Below are 17,259 nucleotides of genomic sequence, written 5' to 3' on the forward strand. Positions count from 1 at the left end.
GCAGAAAATTTGTCCAATGGTACTATCAGGGTCTGTTTTTTGTCAAGATTGGATAACATTAACCACTGATGCCCGAGCCCTTAAGTTTAAAATTTTGCGAAAAGTCAGGAGGATTTAGGGGACAAACACTTATGGAGATGAAATCACTTTTCCGAAGCTAATTCCGATGTTAAAAAATGATGATTATTACAATTAAGAATAATATGTAACAGTAGTCTCGCGTAGGGAATGATCCACATCCTAATTTCGAGTGTAATAAACATGCGTACCACCCGAAATGCCTGGCTTCCCATGTCATCACTTCACAATCTGCCTTTTGGAAGTCGAATTTGCGATAACTTAACAACCCGGTAGGTATATACCCCTTTATAAATGTCTCAATGACCCTGGAGAAGGAAATAATTCCCATAATCCCAGTCAACACAAATGTGGCACCTAATGCATTTTTAATGTAATCATATTACAAAGGTTTGTCAAAACGGAGTTTGTTGAATTACAATGGTATTACATTTGTAATGCAGTGTCGAATGCCCTCGGAAATAATTGTATTACGATTGTTATATAAAGCTGAATTACAAATGTAGTACAAATGGTAAATGTAACTGTATTACAGTTGCAAATACAAGACTCATCGTGTGTTACATCCAGTGCCATAATTAACGGTCACCCATTAATGGGCAATTGTAAACTATGGACCTGGAATTAACATCGTTAAACTATTAATTTTCCCATTAATTGACGCGAAGTAAATCTCCTCTGGGGTAATTTTTCTGCGTATGTATCTTGGTTTGGTCTAAAACATGTGCACGCAGAGGCATCAATGAAACTTTCATGAAGTTACTTCACGATTTCCTTTCGGTGTGGAGAGAGAGACCGGTGAGCCGCCAATCCCACTTCTTGTTCGCCTAGAGTCGGAAAAGAAGAATTGAAAGAAAGCTCTAACCCCTACTTAAGTTTGCACAAGAACTAGCTGATCTAACTCACGGTAAAAGTGGCGCACTACTTGTTGGAAACATAAGTACGATCGTATTTCTATTGTTTTACTATGCAAATATAATGGTTTTAAAAATTGGATTTCGCATTTATTTTTGTTCTGCATTGCAATTGATTTGTTTGGAATGCAAAGTTAATATAATGGTTTTACAAGCATTAATACAATTTGTAACTGCACAAGAGATTTACAATATGGATAAAAGCGATTGTGCTGTCTGGGATGAAGCCTAAACAATCGTTAATTTATCATGTTCGGTTGTGTTATGTTCGGCATTCTGCCTTCAGTCTCGATGCTCGATGGCGCGGGTAATTAAGCTGTGAAGGCGAGTATAATCTATGGATCTTGTTTTCATGGGAAGGGGAGTGGGGTTCCGGCCTCTTCCTCCAATTATATTTTACGTTTAAACTCGCGAATATTAGACTAAAACTTAATTACGGGCATATAGCCCTCTAATGCAATTCAAACTTTATACTTCACGACCCCTTATTATATATATATATATATATATTATATATATATATTTTTTTTTTATATCACGAGATGTGGGTCAAATGTAAATATTATTTATTTTTTCAAACTTTGCCTACGTTTCGGACATTATATTTGTCCATCCTCAGGGCTATAAAAATGATAATGTATGATACAAAATTAGTTAAATGCAGGCAATTTTACAGTTGTTATACATTAAAATACATGGAAATACATATTCAAAATTTACCTTTAAGTCTGATGTTGTTTTTTGGACTTTGGTAATTTGTTCTGATAATCCATTTATATAAATCATTCCTCGATATTGGTCTGTATTTGTGTTTGATATATTTGTTGTAGTTATTGTATTGTGAGTCTGTGAAGATGATTTTTTATTTGAGTAGAGTATGTTATTGATTAATTTTTTTGGAAAGTGGTTTTTTTCTAAAATATTACCAATTATTTTCAAATTTTTTTTATGGAAGATCTTATCACTTAAACTGAGTGCTCTAAATTTGAGTGCCATGGCCGTATTTATTTTGTGCTTTAGAGGGTGGTGGGAATTTCACAGACTCACAATACAATAACTACAACAAATATATCAAACACAAATACAGACCAATATCGAGGAATGATTTATATAAATGGATTATCAGAACAAATTACCAAAGTATTCAAAAAAACAAATTTTAAAATAGCACATAAAAACTATAAAACCCAACATAAACTCATATATTCTAAACTTAAGTCAAATACCCCTATGCAGCTTAGAAGCAATATCATTTATTCAATTCCATGTAAAGACTGTGATAAAAATTATATAGGCCAAACACGTCAATATTTAAAAAATAGGATCTCACAACATAAAGCATCAATTAAGACCAAAATTCAAATTTGTGCATTAGCAGATCATGCAATTACAAACAGTCACTCATTTCGTTTCGAAGAGGCCAAAATTTTAGATACAGAACCAGTTTTATCAAAAAGATTATTCAAAGAAATGTACCACATATCCAGAAATAAAAAAAGCTGCAATAAAAGAACAGACATTACTTTCCTTAGCAAAATTTATCATAATTTAATAAATGACATAACCAACAAAGAAAGAAATCCAAGCAACCAAATTGTAAATAAATAAAAACAACATCAGACTTAAAGGTAAATTTTGAATATGTATTTCCATGTATTTTAATGTATAACAACTGTAAAATTGCCTGCATTTAACTAATTTTGTATCATACATTATCATTTTTATAGCCCTGAGGATGGACAAATATAATGTCCGAAACGTAGGCAAAGTTTGAAAAAATAAATAATATTTACATTTGACCCACATCTCGTGATATAAAAAAAAAATAAAAAAAATATATATATAGCAATACATATCGGTTGAATAAAACGAAGTATTGCGCATAAGTAAATAGAGCATACAATTTAAAATAATGGTTACACATAATATTCTGACATTTTATAAGAAAAAGAGAATATTTAAAAAGTGGCGTCTTCATGTCGAATGTGCTGAGTTTAGCTTTTCTCCATCCTTCCGTAGCCTATCTTTCCGGCCTGTATGTCTTACTTTGTGATAAACTTACTCACTTTGTGATTCAACTCGAAGGATGCTTTGGAGATGTGAAGGTAGAGCTCACCCCAAACTTATGCAGAGATGTGTGAGTTCACACCTAACATTTAAATTTCTTTTTCCTGGGTCACCTTGCACTTGGAAGATTTCTATAGTGGGGTTTGAACTCGGTACCCTTGGATCAGCAGTCCATCTAGGCTAACACACTCCCCTGAATTGCTACGTTAAGAGGAATAAGCCTCATTATCCTCATCGAAAGAGCAGAAAACATTGGATCGAAATGAGCTCGCCAAAACTCAAAATACATATTGACTTTTTCATTTCGCACCGGAAATAGTAGGTATATCATCATTCTAGAATGCTCGGATCATGTAAAACGGGAGTTAATTTTTTCCAAAATAATTTGTTTAATTTTTATAGCTCGCCAAAACTCAATAAAAATTTATGAAATCTTGAGTGCGCGATTTTTACGAAAAAGTTCAATGTTTCTTCCCCAAGCAATGGAATTCAATTTGTAATTCCGAATTTTTGAGAATATGTATTGATAATACTATTCTTTTAATTAATTAAGAGCGAACTTTTGTTGTAATCAATTGTTTTTTATTTCATTTATGATTTGTTTAAAATGTCACCGTTTTTCGTTAACTTTTTTCCTAATGCTAGGATGAAAGTAGTTAATGCCGCTTACTGCTCCTGAGATATTAATACAAAGAGGAGACTGAAGTCTCTGTAATCAGACGGAAAAGAAAAATCTTGTTCCAACTTCACCCCTCCAATTTTTTGTGTTAAAGCAAAGTGATGTCGGGCGGTTTTCGCGCCCCTTTTATTGTACGTATTTTATTTTACTGTATTTTCCCTGAATCTTGAGTGCATTGCTCTCGATTACATGTTATTTGCGGTCTGTTTATGGTACATATGTGTACCCTCTTCTGATGGCCTGCGGACGGCTAAAAACCTTACGGCTCGCGCTCTTCTCCTCTTTCCCCTTTTTCCTCGGTGGCTGGAACCCCGATTTGTTCTTTACCGTGAACACGCGCAAATGCTTCAATTACCATCGATTAACGATTTCATCAATTACGTACTTAAAAATTTTAAATCCAGGCTCGGGGAGACTAATAATACACTGCTTACAGACATCTGGAACTACGATCCTAAAGTTCCCACCACATACGCACTGCCTTTGCAAATTACTCTTCTATGAGTCTATCCTATGTCTCTCCTTCTTCTAGATTTAGCTCTGTTTTATTACTTTCAAATAATTTTGTAACAATCAATATGTTTCAGGAGAAAAAAAGATATAATAATCGAAGAAAACAAAAAGATAAAATTATTTAAAAAAAAGAGAAAATTAAAGCAATTGAAAAGATTCAAAAAAATATACAATAATTACAAAACGATTAAAAATGAAAAAATAAGTAATTAAAAATTACCAAAATAATCTCCAAAAAAATGTATACTTTACAAGATCCATTTCTGTAAAATTTCTTTTTTTATACAATCAACTGTTTAGTATGTAAGCTTCTGCTAACGCAAACACTCACTACCCCAAACAACACAAACATATGCGCAAAAAACCCATTGTATTGTAAACTGGCTGGTTGTGCTAAACATGGTTTACCGGTACGGCGTTGAACGCGCCGTCGGCGCGACAGATAGTGTGACTACAAGTGCTTCCATTCTACAAATTGGGTTTCCCAAAATGTGCCGTCTAAGCGATTGGCTCACTCATTTCTAGCCGAGTGCTCAGTATCAGTCTCCCTTCAGTACGCCTCCTTGAAGTGTGTGCCCAAGGACTTTCACAGTGTAATTGCCCAGTTATAACGAAAAAACTCGTCAAGATTTACATAGCAAATACCGTGGCATATAGCAATAATTAACCAGAAGATTTTTCACCTCCTCTGGTATTTTTTTTACCTTCGGACCCGCTTCTCATTAATTTTGAGAGCTGTATCGATTGGACTTCGAATTAATGATACGGTTTTCTCAGCCTGCTGCCTTAAAACAGCTTAACTGTTCGTAGACTATTAACCATGGCATCGCATACCACCAACTATTCACTAAGTTTCAATGCATGGAGCAGGAATCGTGAAATATGGATTCTTCTAATTGGACCGTTTTCCGAAGAGGCGTCGGAATCCTTTTCCTTCCCGACGAAGACCTTTTCAATAGGCTTCGGCTTACATCAGGTCCGTTTATTCTTGTTCTACGGGAGTTTCCCATAAAGTCAAAAATTACAGAGTACCCAGGTGAAAAATCTTCTCGATAGAATAAAATATTACTGAATATGAAGTCTTCATCCTCTAAATAAGGGGCGCCGCTAGGAATTTATAAGGCTAGGGAGGGGGGGGGGGGAGTTTAGGCGCCACTAATACTGGGGGGGGGGGGGGGTATGGAGTACCCGCCAAGGTAAGCGGGAGCTGCGCGGGCCCTCCCCCAGAATTATTTTTAACATAAATGGTTCAAAATGTTGAGTTTTACGACTGTTTGAATATTTTGACGTTTTATTTTTCATCCGCCCCCTAATATTAGTTGCAGAATTTGTCACATCAAAACATTTTTATTTTTAAAAAATTCTCTGAGGTCTGGGGGGGGGGTTATCCCCCAGAGCCCCCCTCGCTGCGCCACTGCTCTGAAACAGACTAGGATTTAAATTGGCACGACTTAGTTTTTTAGCAATTAGCAATAAAAAAAATCGTAATGGTATTATTCTTAATATAACACTTACCAAAATTTCAAGTTTAGAAGGCTCAATAGCAATTTTCAATCATAACTCACCTTATACAAATCCATTAGATAGCGTAAACGTTGTTAGCAATGGAAGAAATTCTATCTTTCCCCAAATGTTCCTGTATCATAATTTCGACATGCCCCTGGCAACTATGGTTCCCGCATTTCTCTTACGTATTTTTAATTTTTATTGCCCTCCTAAACAATATTGCGGGCTAAATCATCCTAAATAAGTTTTATTGTATCTTTGCAATACGCAATTCGCAAAAAGTTAATTAATTTAGCCACACTTAAGACTACAGTGATTTTTGGCCAGCTTTTTTCGATTTCGGCCCAGTGTGCGTTTTGAAAAACATATTCCATCAATCGACAGTCGTTACATTTGCAGCAAAAAATGGCGCACCTTCTGATCACCTTTCGAAAGAATGGTAGCGGCCAACTTGACATTGTACAGGCGGCCCTAAGGAGGACCATTTCGAAAACTGATGATAAAAAGGAAAATCGATAATCAGTCTCGCGTGCATCTCCAGCAAAGATAGCCTGGATACTCCGAACGTAGGAATCACTTACGAATCTTCTATCAAAATCAAAGCCTGCATCGAGACACCGAAAGACGAACTGGACCTCAAGAGACTCAGAACTATGCTGTTTCCTATTATAGCACGTCTACTAATGGGAAGACGGCCGCGCAATCGAAAAACGACTGGCAGAGGACGAAAGATGCATTCGCTTGTTTTAAGCGCTGAAATCAGCGGTGGCAGAGCCTTCATGCCTGGACCTCGGGTTGTGGAATGAATTTCAAAAATTGAATGATTCCGAGTCGCACTGACTGTTATTGGGATCGCATCGGAAAAGAAGCGAGACACGAACTCTCATGAGAAAAGACCATGAACAGGGTCATTCTGTATAACAGATTGCGGCGGCGCTATTATAACTTAGAATGTTATTTGGGTGCAATATTGGACTCTCCCTGATTCTGCTCTCAAGACCGCTGCCCCCCAGCGGAATTTGGGGCTGCTTAATAGCATCAAAAATTACTCCAGCATTTGGACAGCGTGATTCGTATTGCGACGACTCTCTTTCAGCACACTTCTAACTCTCCGATCGTCGTACTCGGTCGTGAGAAATACGGAAAATGGCGCCAATGATACTTTGGCTACGTATTAGGGTTGTGCGAAAAAGTTTAGGTTTTCATTTTAAAGTGCGCAAAAGTTCTGATTGATAACTACTTAAAAAAAGATAAAAAACAATGCAAATTGAATAATATCTTCCGATAGCGCAAAGCGATTGAATATTCGTAAAATAGCGAATTTCACCCGATATAATATACGAATACGATATTATTCAATTTTAGAAAAGATAATACGATTTTTCGTAATTTTTAATGGAAGTTCCTCGTAGTTTTTGTTATGCTCCACCGAAAAAAGATAATACTGACGGAAAATATATAGTTTGTTATTTAAACGTATTTAAGTTATATCTTCCAACACCGCAAAAACAACGAAAAGTGCATGAAAAACGTCTTTTACATTGTCCTCCTTGATTTAAAAATTATGATTTTACAAAATTACTCATTATTTTTCAGTTTTAATGCGTCATAAGTAGCATTTACTGATGTATAAAAATTTTAAAATAATTAATCTCATATTATCACAAAAACGCGTATCTTTGCTTGTTTTGAAGTACTAAATCAACCTAAAAATCACTACGAAGATTTTGATACTTTTCGAGTTCCACTCACACACTACCTGACCATTTTCATTTTCATTGATACAGTTTCAGTTTTTATCTAAATTTTTATCTTTTAACGTTTTTGTTTTTTATTGTTTCATTTTTTTCTCATCAAAGCGATCTTTTATTATAATTTCTTCGACAAATAGGGCGTGCTTGATATTGATTCCAGTGTGGTTCTAAGGTAGCCATCTCTTGCTTGGGATCTGCATACTTTAGATGAAACTTTTGTCTCTATAGTTTCAAGCATCGGAGCAAGAGTCGGACAAGTGTAGATGGTGCGAGATGGTAGAGGAAACGACGACTACTACCCGTTTAACATGCGAGTGCCCTGCAATCATGAAGACTCGTTACCGATATCACCTTTTATTGAGCCCAATGGAGGAAAGAGATATTCCCATTGAGGGGACTTTAGGGCTTTACTAACTACATACACTGTGGGTTATCAACAATGGGTGGTGGGCCCTTATGTCTAATTGTAAGTGGCCTATCTCCCCCACCCCCTTTCAATAAATCAATCAACCTCCTCGTTCAAATGCCTACCTTCCATGGATTTTCTTTTGCCTCTGCTGTGTTGTTGTTCACTTTTACTTATAATGTACTCTCTTGTCTCTTCTCCCAGGGATACCTTCACCGATGGAGGCCAAGTGAAGAGTGCCCCATTGGCTCAAAGCAGCTGAAGGATTTGTTTGGCAACATAGAGGACATCTTCATGTTCAACAGGTAGGTGCCATCCTCAAGCAAGCGATACAGGCAGTTAATTGGACTCACTGTTCTTCTTTGGGTCATACCAGACATAGGCGGATCCAGGGGGGGGGGGGCTTGGAGGCATGTGCCCCCCCAGACCCTTAAAAATATGATAGATTTTTAACACGGTCCCATTATCATTTCGTTCATTTTGTATGACGAGGTATCCTTGTGCCCCCCCCTGAACAAAATCCTGGATACGGCCTTGCTTGTGCCCCTCCCAGAAAGAAATCCTGGATCCGCCCCTGATACCAGAATTCTTACAGTTGTATTTCTTTTCTGCCGTTCAATTTTTTTTAATTTTCCTAACTTATTGACTATGTTCAAAGACTGGAAATCCAAATGCTTATAAGGTTTGGTGGGAAATAGCCCTCCTCAAAAGCCCTAGCCCTCAGAGGGTGAACACCCACTCTCTTCCCCATTGTTGATTGCCGAAGACAATCGAGAAAACCAGTTTCAGAGATGTATTTTCTTCCTACTCTAATTTGAATTTCCTATCTTCAGATATTTTTGCTTTGACCGTGTAGTTACTCAACTTAATTATTTCTAATCTGGAGTTTGTCAGTGATTGCCTTTGCAAATTGGAACAAAACAAAATCATTTGATAATGATCTGTATGACTAAGAAACTATAAGCTTTAATTGATTGGAGGGCCTTGCTTAAATTACCCATTTGCACTAGTTGCCTTCAATATGCTAATTGATTTTAATCGTGCTTGTTATTTTGGATTTTGGTCTCCTCTCAGTTTTTCTATATTTTAGAATCCCTCTACATAATAATTACTAAGGCCCATGGGTAGACAAGTGGAATATTTATAAATAAGGCTCAATGCTGTGAGTAAAATTGGAAAAAGTCTCCGGCTGCCAGATGGTGTTTTGCGTTGGTGTCTGTGGATATTTCAAGTGGAAAAACGATAATCTTATTTAATAAGCGTGAGCAGTGACATTTAGCCACCACAACATGCAGGCCTACACGCCAAGATGGTTGGGACACAAGGAAGAGAGTCAGCACCCTGGAAGCTGTGCCTCAGAACGGGAGGGAACGAAACAGAATTGATATTTACCAATGTAGAAGATAAGAAGAGGCACTTTGGCAGGCAAAGACAATACAAAATAAGTGTAGAAACATTCATCTGATCAAATATGGATAGGAAATGTCTCCTCCCTTTTAATCAAGAGCATCAGGTACCGAACACTCTCCATCATTTGGTCAAATATTGATCCCTAAAGTGAGCTGCTTCAGGTGGCCTTTTCATGTACTCTGTCCAAAAGCCACTAAGTTTGATTTTTAGGACCAAAATTTAAGATAAGTTATCATATATATATCTCGTGTAGAGCCCTTAATATTCCATAAAATAGTTACTGTATTTGACTGCATATATGGTGCATCTTTTCAAAATAATATCTTTAAAAAATCACCTGCATCATATATGTGAAGGTTTGATGTCCGTGGGTTAATGTTCAATACTGACTCCATTATACTTGCTAATACATGTATATTTTTATTATTTAACAGAAGAATGATGTAGCTGTCATTATTAGTATTAAGCTCATCGCTAGTAAGTGATTTTATTTATCGTTTATTTTTTATGTTAAATATTACTATCATTCTGCTCAATTCTGCAATGTTGAAGGAGTTGGGAGCAAAATATTGAATAAGATTGTAAAAGTAGTTACTATCAAGCTTGTTCGATATCTTTCTTTTGATTTATATGGTCATATAAGATCTAAAACTATGTAATTCAAGTTGTTTAAGTGCCACACATTTGCGCAGACTTTTTTTCTTGTGCGTGCCATACTGAAATGGGGGTGCATCTTATATGCTATCAAATACAGAACATATTATGAAACATTTTGGATAATTGTGAAAGTTTTTTGATAAGACGTACATCATATGTTGTTCAACAGGCATGAGAGTGTATGCATAAATGTAGAAATATACTGCATGGATTATTGTTTAGGATTTATGTGCTTTTTTTATATTTCAGTGAATTCTTATGTCAGCTGGAGCAGTGTGGTCTAGATCCAGTAAAAGTTGCAAAGACATTTGTCAAGAATAACGCTGGGTTTTCTATTTACACGGATTACTGCACCAACTATCCAAGGTAAGACTGAAAAAAATTTTAATATCCTTTCATATTGGTATGTATTTCCATCTCATGCATAGAAGTATGAATTTCAAACTCACTGTCTCAACCCTACTGAAATTTAAATTCCTCCATGCAGCACAAGTCACTCCAAACTTGCAGGCTAGTCTTCCTGTGGTATAGGCACTCTTCTACACTATAAAGGTCTCTGGTTCCTATTCAAACAGGTTTTAATCTTCATTTAATCTGGAATTCTTGTAATCTTTTGTCAAAGCCAAGGCTATTATTGTCTGTCACCAGTACTTAAGAATCTAAAGACCACGCAAAGTGTCACCCCATCCATGCATTGTTCGAATGTGTTTGGATAATTTTTGGCTCTCGTTGCTCATTAGAATGGGGATTTATGGGAAAGGATTTTCAAGTCAGCCTTGAAGTCACTTTAGTTTGCGGTTGGAAATTTGACTGGATTTGAGTGGCATGTATTTCGAGTGAATGAATGTGTCCAGTCGGTGCAAATTGGTAGAGTTTTGTGTGACATCATCACATGGACTACCTTTCATTTGTTTTCTATCCTTCAGTCTATTATGGCATTGGCCTTAACATGAATTACTCCCAACTGAGGAGCTCCAAGGATTGTTTGAATGTCCAATTGCCTCCACAGCACAGCAAGCTTCTATCCTTAAGAAAGATCTCTTCCTATACCTATTCTCATCATCTAAATTGTTGAAAGAACAACATAACAACTTTTAGTTAAATAGTCATAAATATAGGATGATATAAATAATTTTGATGATTAGTTTCTGGGGTAATTTTGCATTGACTCATTTATGGTGGATGACAGTCTCGTTCCTGTCTTCGGGTCCAAAATAAAACGTGCCCGAAATTGTCGTCCACCAAAAATGAGTCGACACAAAATTAGTCTGGAAACCAATCATCAATTTAATACCATTGAAGCCTCCACAGTAAATAATTTTATTTCTTCCCAAAGCAACATTCGCTAAAAATAACAGTGGTTTCATACAAATAATTTTAGGTTGCCATAGGTAGCCTTGTCGAGAAAATCTGAGTTAAGGCTACCTTCTAAGAAGTCATAGATCTATATTTTGAAAAAAAAATAGTAATCATAAAAATAATAATAATGCGTGTGATGATCACAGTTTTGCCCCCAGTTATGATCATTGTGACATATTTGGACAAAGAATAAAAACACCAGGTGGGACTTGAGTCTGGTTGTGCAAGGAAGTACTCGACCCCGCCTCCATCCAGGCCGTCAAAAATGATTTACGAATTCAAAAAATTATTTGCACAATGCAGTTTTACAGTGAGCCTAACAGAATTAATGAAATAAGTACATACAATACATGACATGCTCTAATAATGTCTGCTAGCCCCAATAATGAGTGGCCAATTTGTTTTTCCAGGACTGTGTCCACATTGACGGAGCTCATGAGGCAGGATTTGACGGTGAGGCTGTTTCGAGAGAGGCAAGTGGCGTTGCAGCACACGCTGCCCCTCGGGTCGTACCTCCTCAAGCCAGTGCAGCGCATCCTCAAGTACCACCTCCTCTTGCAGGTGAGCGTTCACTGTGCCAACTCACGTTTGTGGCTCTCTTTTTTTTGTCTTATTTTTTTTCTTATTCTTCTCCTTTACCCTAAAATTATGTATTTAATTAGCTGTTACATTTGGCAGAGAGGAAAACAAAGTTGAATTTTGCTCAAATTTATTAATGTTGCGGTAATGCATGGTTTTAATTAGGGCAGTTCTTATGCACCAATAGTTTCTCAGTCCTTGAAATTAACTGATATCTCTCTCTCTCTCTCTGATTGGCCTCTCATAGGAATACATTTATAGATTCATTCAAGTTCTTTTTTGTCCTCTATTACAAAACATTAATACTATGTATGGCCTAATTTATGGTATGCAGTTGTTAAGCAAAAAGAGCCATCATTGTTAGCCTTCCTGGATCTTTACCTTTTCACATGGTGATTTATTCTCTTATCGATATTTTGGAGTGGCCTTTTTTCATTGATGTAATTGCTATAATTCTCCTGTCTTGTTAAGTATATTTTAAGTCGCTTCATCCGTGCATGAATGTAGCTTCCCTCATTGGCCACCCTCTTTAGTGTAAGAACATTTCCATGTTAGTTGAAGGGTCAAACAGATTGCTTTGCTTGAAACGTATTCAGTCATAGCTAAAAATCAATCCCGATTATTTCATTAAAAATATTATTATGCATAGTCTCCGTACCAGATTGAGAAAATTAATATGAGAGATTTTGCTATGCAGTTCCTTTTGTCAAATGGAGCCTCTGTGCTCAGTTACAAAGATATAATACATTAACTACCCACTTAATATCAAAAGTGTCCCTCGTAAGAAGTCTGTTTAAATTTGCACTAAAAGACTGTCTTATCAACCAAAACTTTTGGTGCCAAAATGATTTTCTCACGTAATTGTTTGCACTGTTGTTGTGCTGATTACCATCTTCCTTGTACTTGCATTATTTAAAATTAATAAAGTTTACGAACTTTATTCAATGTAATTTTGTGACCTCTTGGAATGAATAAAATAATTATTTTACTTATGTTCTTATTGTTGATTCTTCTTTCAGAACATAGTGAAGCATTTTGGGAAGGAGTCGGAGGGCTATCGGGACATTGCCGATGCCCTCTCTGCAATGACAGGCATCGCTCATCACATCAATGAAATGAAACGGAAGCATGAGCACTCGATAAGGGTCCAAGAAATCCAGTCTCTTCTCTACGGTTGGGAGGTTTGTTCATGTGTTTCATACTCATGCTCTGAACGTTTGTTCAATATGAACTGAAATAGAATTTAACTGAAATAATGAAAGCCCCAGTGTTCTGTCGTCACTTAATGAGTCATGTTGATTTTATTGAAATTTTGTTGGGCGAACGGTGTGTGTAATGAGTAGTGGTTTTTGGGTAACAATTTGGGGGTTCCTATCTTCTAAGTCGTGTTATTTGGTTTTCATTTCCCTTGTGCAAATTGCTGCCTTTGTAAACTTTCTCATCTGTATTGATATTCTTTAGTTTTCATCCCAATTGTTATTGTGCATTTAAGTTCATAATATAATTTTTTTTTAATGCACATTTAATGAATATGCAGCTGTTTAAAAATGGATTATTTTCTTAAAGATAAAAAATAGATGTTTTGGAGAAGGCCTTTTTTTACTGTATTTCCTCAATGCTTAAGACATTTCAGGCTTCAGGCCTTACATCTTCTTATTTCCTTTGTCTTTTACTCGATGCTTAGACCCACTCGAACAATTTCTTTACCTTTTCTAAAGAACCCGAGTGTGTAATCCCTCGTGACCATTCCCGCTCTCTCCTGTCCTGCTATTCTTCCCAATTCCATATGTATTTATGGATTCCCCAGCTTACTCCTCCTCCCACTGAGGGACACGCGACACACTTCAGTGTCTTCTTACTTGATTACATTGTCTTGCACCTGTTGATGGCCGAGTGATTTGAAATGCATCATCAGGTAAATTAATTTTGTGGATAAATGTAACAGTTTTTCTATTAAGGATAAATTCTCTACATCGAGCTTGAGTCAGCCTATATTGTCTCATTGTATCCACCAAATTCTTTACTGAATTGCCCCATTTAGTTGCCTTGAGTTTTTGTGTGTCTAAACATGTGTGAGCATGGCAAGAATTCTGCTGAATTTTCAGGTAATGGTTTTACAAATTGTGTTGTGTGTTTTGAAAAGGGTGAAGACTTGACGACGTTTGGAGAGCTGTGCGCTGAAGGTGCGTTCCGCATGTATGGAGCCAAGGCTCTGCGCCACGCCTTCCTCTTCGACCGGATGCTTCTGCTGACCAAGAGGAAAGAAGAAGGGATCCTCATGTATAAAGCTCACATCCTGGTGAGTGCACTTTTTCACCCACTGCTCCCTCTCACTACCCGTAGTAAAACCTGTGCACGAAGAACAAATGGAGATAAACCTCATTAATTACAAAATGCCTCATGAATCAGGTTGGTGTGGTGGAAGACAGGCGAACTGCAGTTGAAGGATTAATGCGTAAATACATTAAGTATTTTGATGAAATGCTTCTTTTAGGGTTACGTGAGCCAAATTAAACCCATTCTGCTCTCTACTCATCCAAAAAGTTAACAGTTACATGGACCATTGTTTACTTTCATTCACATGCTCACGCATTTTGAGATTAACTCGTATTTGTTTATGTACTGTGTGATGAAGCATTAAAATTTGCATTGGAAGAAATGTGCTAATTACTGTGTCTGCCCAATACAGTGTTCCAATCTGATGCTGATTGAAAGTGTTCCTGGTGAGCCGTTGAGTTTCCACGTAATACCATTTGACAACCCTCGGTTACAGTACACTCTTCAGGTAAGTTCTTCTTCAGTTATGTACATACCCTTGTGAAGTAGGCAAAAATATATTTTTTACTTCCAAAATCCATTATTTAAACTGTCTTTATATCTGGAAGGATTCAGGATTTTTATCGGACCCAGATCTGGATCGGATCCTTGATTTTCAGAGTCACGTATTGTCAGATCCAAATGTATTTTCAAATTCCTGCTATAAAACAAAGTGATTATTCGAGTTTCTTCTGGGTACATACAATCAAAGAAATGCTATTTAGATTTATGTACGCATTTTTATATTTTTACTGATTAAAAAACATTTTTAAGCTTTCAAATTATTTTTTAAAGACGATAAAATATTTGTATGCTCAGAATCTAAATGAAAATAGGTTTCAATCTGCGGATGAGCCATCGACTGAATTTTAATATTTCTCTCTCACAGTTTCCCCCGAATTTTGTCACCTCCTCGTAGCATACTGACTTGTATTTCACCTGCAAATGCTTCAGTTGCAGTTAGGTGGATTTTGCACTTCCTCGCGATAGTTTCACGCCACAGTGCATGCACATTGTTCTCTTTATGTCAAAATATGTTTCTACACAATGAAGGGCATTTTTATCGGTATATTATTGAATGAAATTTCAACTGCTCAATTCTGCAACCCAATTAGCAATGTTTAGAACAACATTTGCATCATGTGCAACTAGTTACGGAAACAGAACGAGACAACCGCTCAGTGAGAGGAAGGGGTGAGCAGCAGAAGCACATAAACAATAGGTGGAGGGGAGGGAGCGAGCAACCTCCGTCTCTCGAGCAAAGAGGCTATGAGTGAGGGAGTCAAGGACAAAAATGTCAGCTCTTGCTATTTTTGACACATTTGCCTTCAAAGTAAAGCCAGGCGACCAATGTGATACACACAGTTGGCATTTCCAGGTCGCATATTCTTGTTTGACGGCACTGATGCCACGCCTGATTCTTTGAAAATTGTGCAGTTTGGACAGTGTTGAATATTGGTATAGTCTTGTTGTAACTAAAAAAAACTTTGTTTCAATCAATTTGAACTTAAAAAAAACTGAAATATATTAGAAATTTGATGCATTTGGTCTCATCCTTTTTTGAATCTCGTGCACGTCATCCAATTGCCGAAAACTATTGAGACATCTTCGGGTCCAATAAATCACTCACCTAGCATTTGTTCTCCAGAAACGGAGAATTGAAGCAGGTAAGATGAAAAAGGTCAGTGGGTGAGATGGGGTAGGAATGAAACACGCTTCCATTGTTCTCGACTAATTGATAAATCCCTTCAACGATATGATCTATGTACTGTGTGGTCTTGGAAAGGAAAAAACTATCAGAGGCATGGGTGATGGATGGCCGAGGGTGTTTTTTTTAATCTGCGAGGTAGTCACTTTTGACGTGGTTGTTATCCTATGGCATTGAGATTCTCCCGATGGTTGTTCAATCTCTTTGTAAGAGTCACACTATGTGCCTGTCGTATTTTACCATAAAAATTTCTACTGCTGAAATTCTGTTGCACAACCCCTACTAGATGTTTTAATCAAAACTGTTCACGAGTAGGACAGGCGTCGTAGTGGGGCGGTGCCTGTGGAGAGAGGATCTGAATTCTTTGTACTCTCTCTTTTGGGAAGCTGCATTCACTGAAGCATAAATTTAAAATTTCTGATCCAGATCCAATGCCTTCAGCAAATTTGGAACCGAAGTATCCAATGAAAGGCAATATCTGCAGATAAAGGGGTATCTCAATACATTATAACATATACTCTGTAGTTAGGAAAATTTTGTAGTTATATTTTTTGTACAAACAAAAGTATGTGTACTTTATATTATACATGTAGCTAGGTTGTTGATTCAATTGGAATGAATAGTGTTTATATTGCAAAACATGATATCTTGCTGTTTTTTTTTACATGTTTGTGATTGAAATTTTTCTCATGTCTAACAGGCTCGTAATCTGGAGCAGAAGCGTGAGTGGGCACTTCAACTGAAACGAGTCATTTTGGAGAATTACAATGCTGTCATTCCAACTCATGCGAGGCAATTAGTGATGCAATTGGGGCAAAATAGGACAGAAGGTAAGATAGAAAAGGACTCTTTGTTTACCATACATGTAGATGGCCTACCATTCAATAATAATAATTTTTATTAACGGGCATAAAAGCCCATTACAAACTCAAATCGAAGTGAAGTGTATGACACCTGGCGGCCAACAATGGATGCTCTGGGAAGGTGATTACTTGAGTGAAGCTATTTGGACAATGACGGTTTTCATAAAATTCTGATGGTGTCCATGACGATTACAGTTAACTTTATGTATATTTTATGAGATGACTTACTTGAAATACGCTTGCATACATTAATTTTGCATGAAATTTTTATCAACTGAAGTTTGGTCTAACCAGCATTCTGTGAGTGTGCACTTTCCAGGACCATGCAGGGACATCAAAATGTTTACACCTTTGCCAACTGGACAATCGTGTACTGTTGCATATATTTACCCTGTGGGGAAAACGTTTGTGCAAAAGATGTGCAAAGAATATTCTCTAATGCAGCATGTT

General features: G+C 36.8%; 1 protein-coding gene across 1 annotated transcript in view; it reads left to right on the forward strand.

Annotated features, from left to right (window-relative positions):
- LOC124166600 overlaps positions 1-17,259 on the forward strand; it is a 102,397-nt gene that overhangs the window by 77,868 nt on the left and 7,270 nt on the right. Inside the window, exons 4-10 of the mRNA XM_046544192.1 lie at positions 8,122-8,222; positions 10,234-10,350; positions 11,754-11,904; positions 12,942-13,103; positions 14,066-14,221; positions 14,612-14,707; positions 16,647-16,776. Coding sequence (XP_046400148.1) covers positions 8,122-8,222; positions 10,234-10,350; positions 11,754-11,904; positions 12,942-13,103; positions 14,066-14,221; positions 14,612-14,707; positions 16,647-16,776 — 913 coding nt within the window. The remainder of the gene's footprint in view (positions 1-8,121; positions 8,223-10,233; positions 10,351-11,753; positions 11,905-12,941; positions 13,104-14,065; positions 14,222-14,611; positions 14,708-16,646; positions 16,777-17,259) is intronic.

This window comes from Ischnura elegans, chromosome 10, assembly GCF_921293095.1.
Source record: "Ischnura elegans chromosome 10, ioIscEleg1.1, whole genome shotgun sequence".
Lineage (NCBI taxonomy): Eukaryota > Metazoa > Arthropoda > Insecta > Odonata > Coenagrionidae > Ischnura > Ischnura elegans.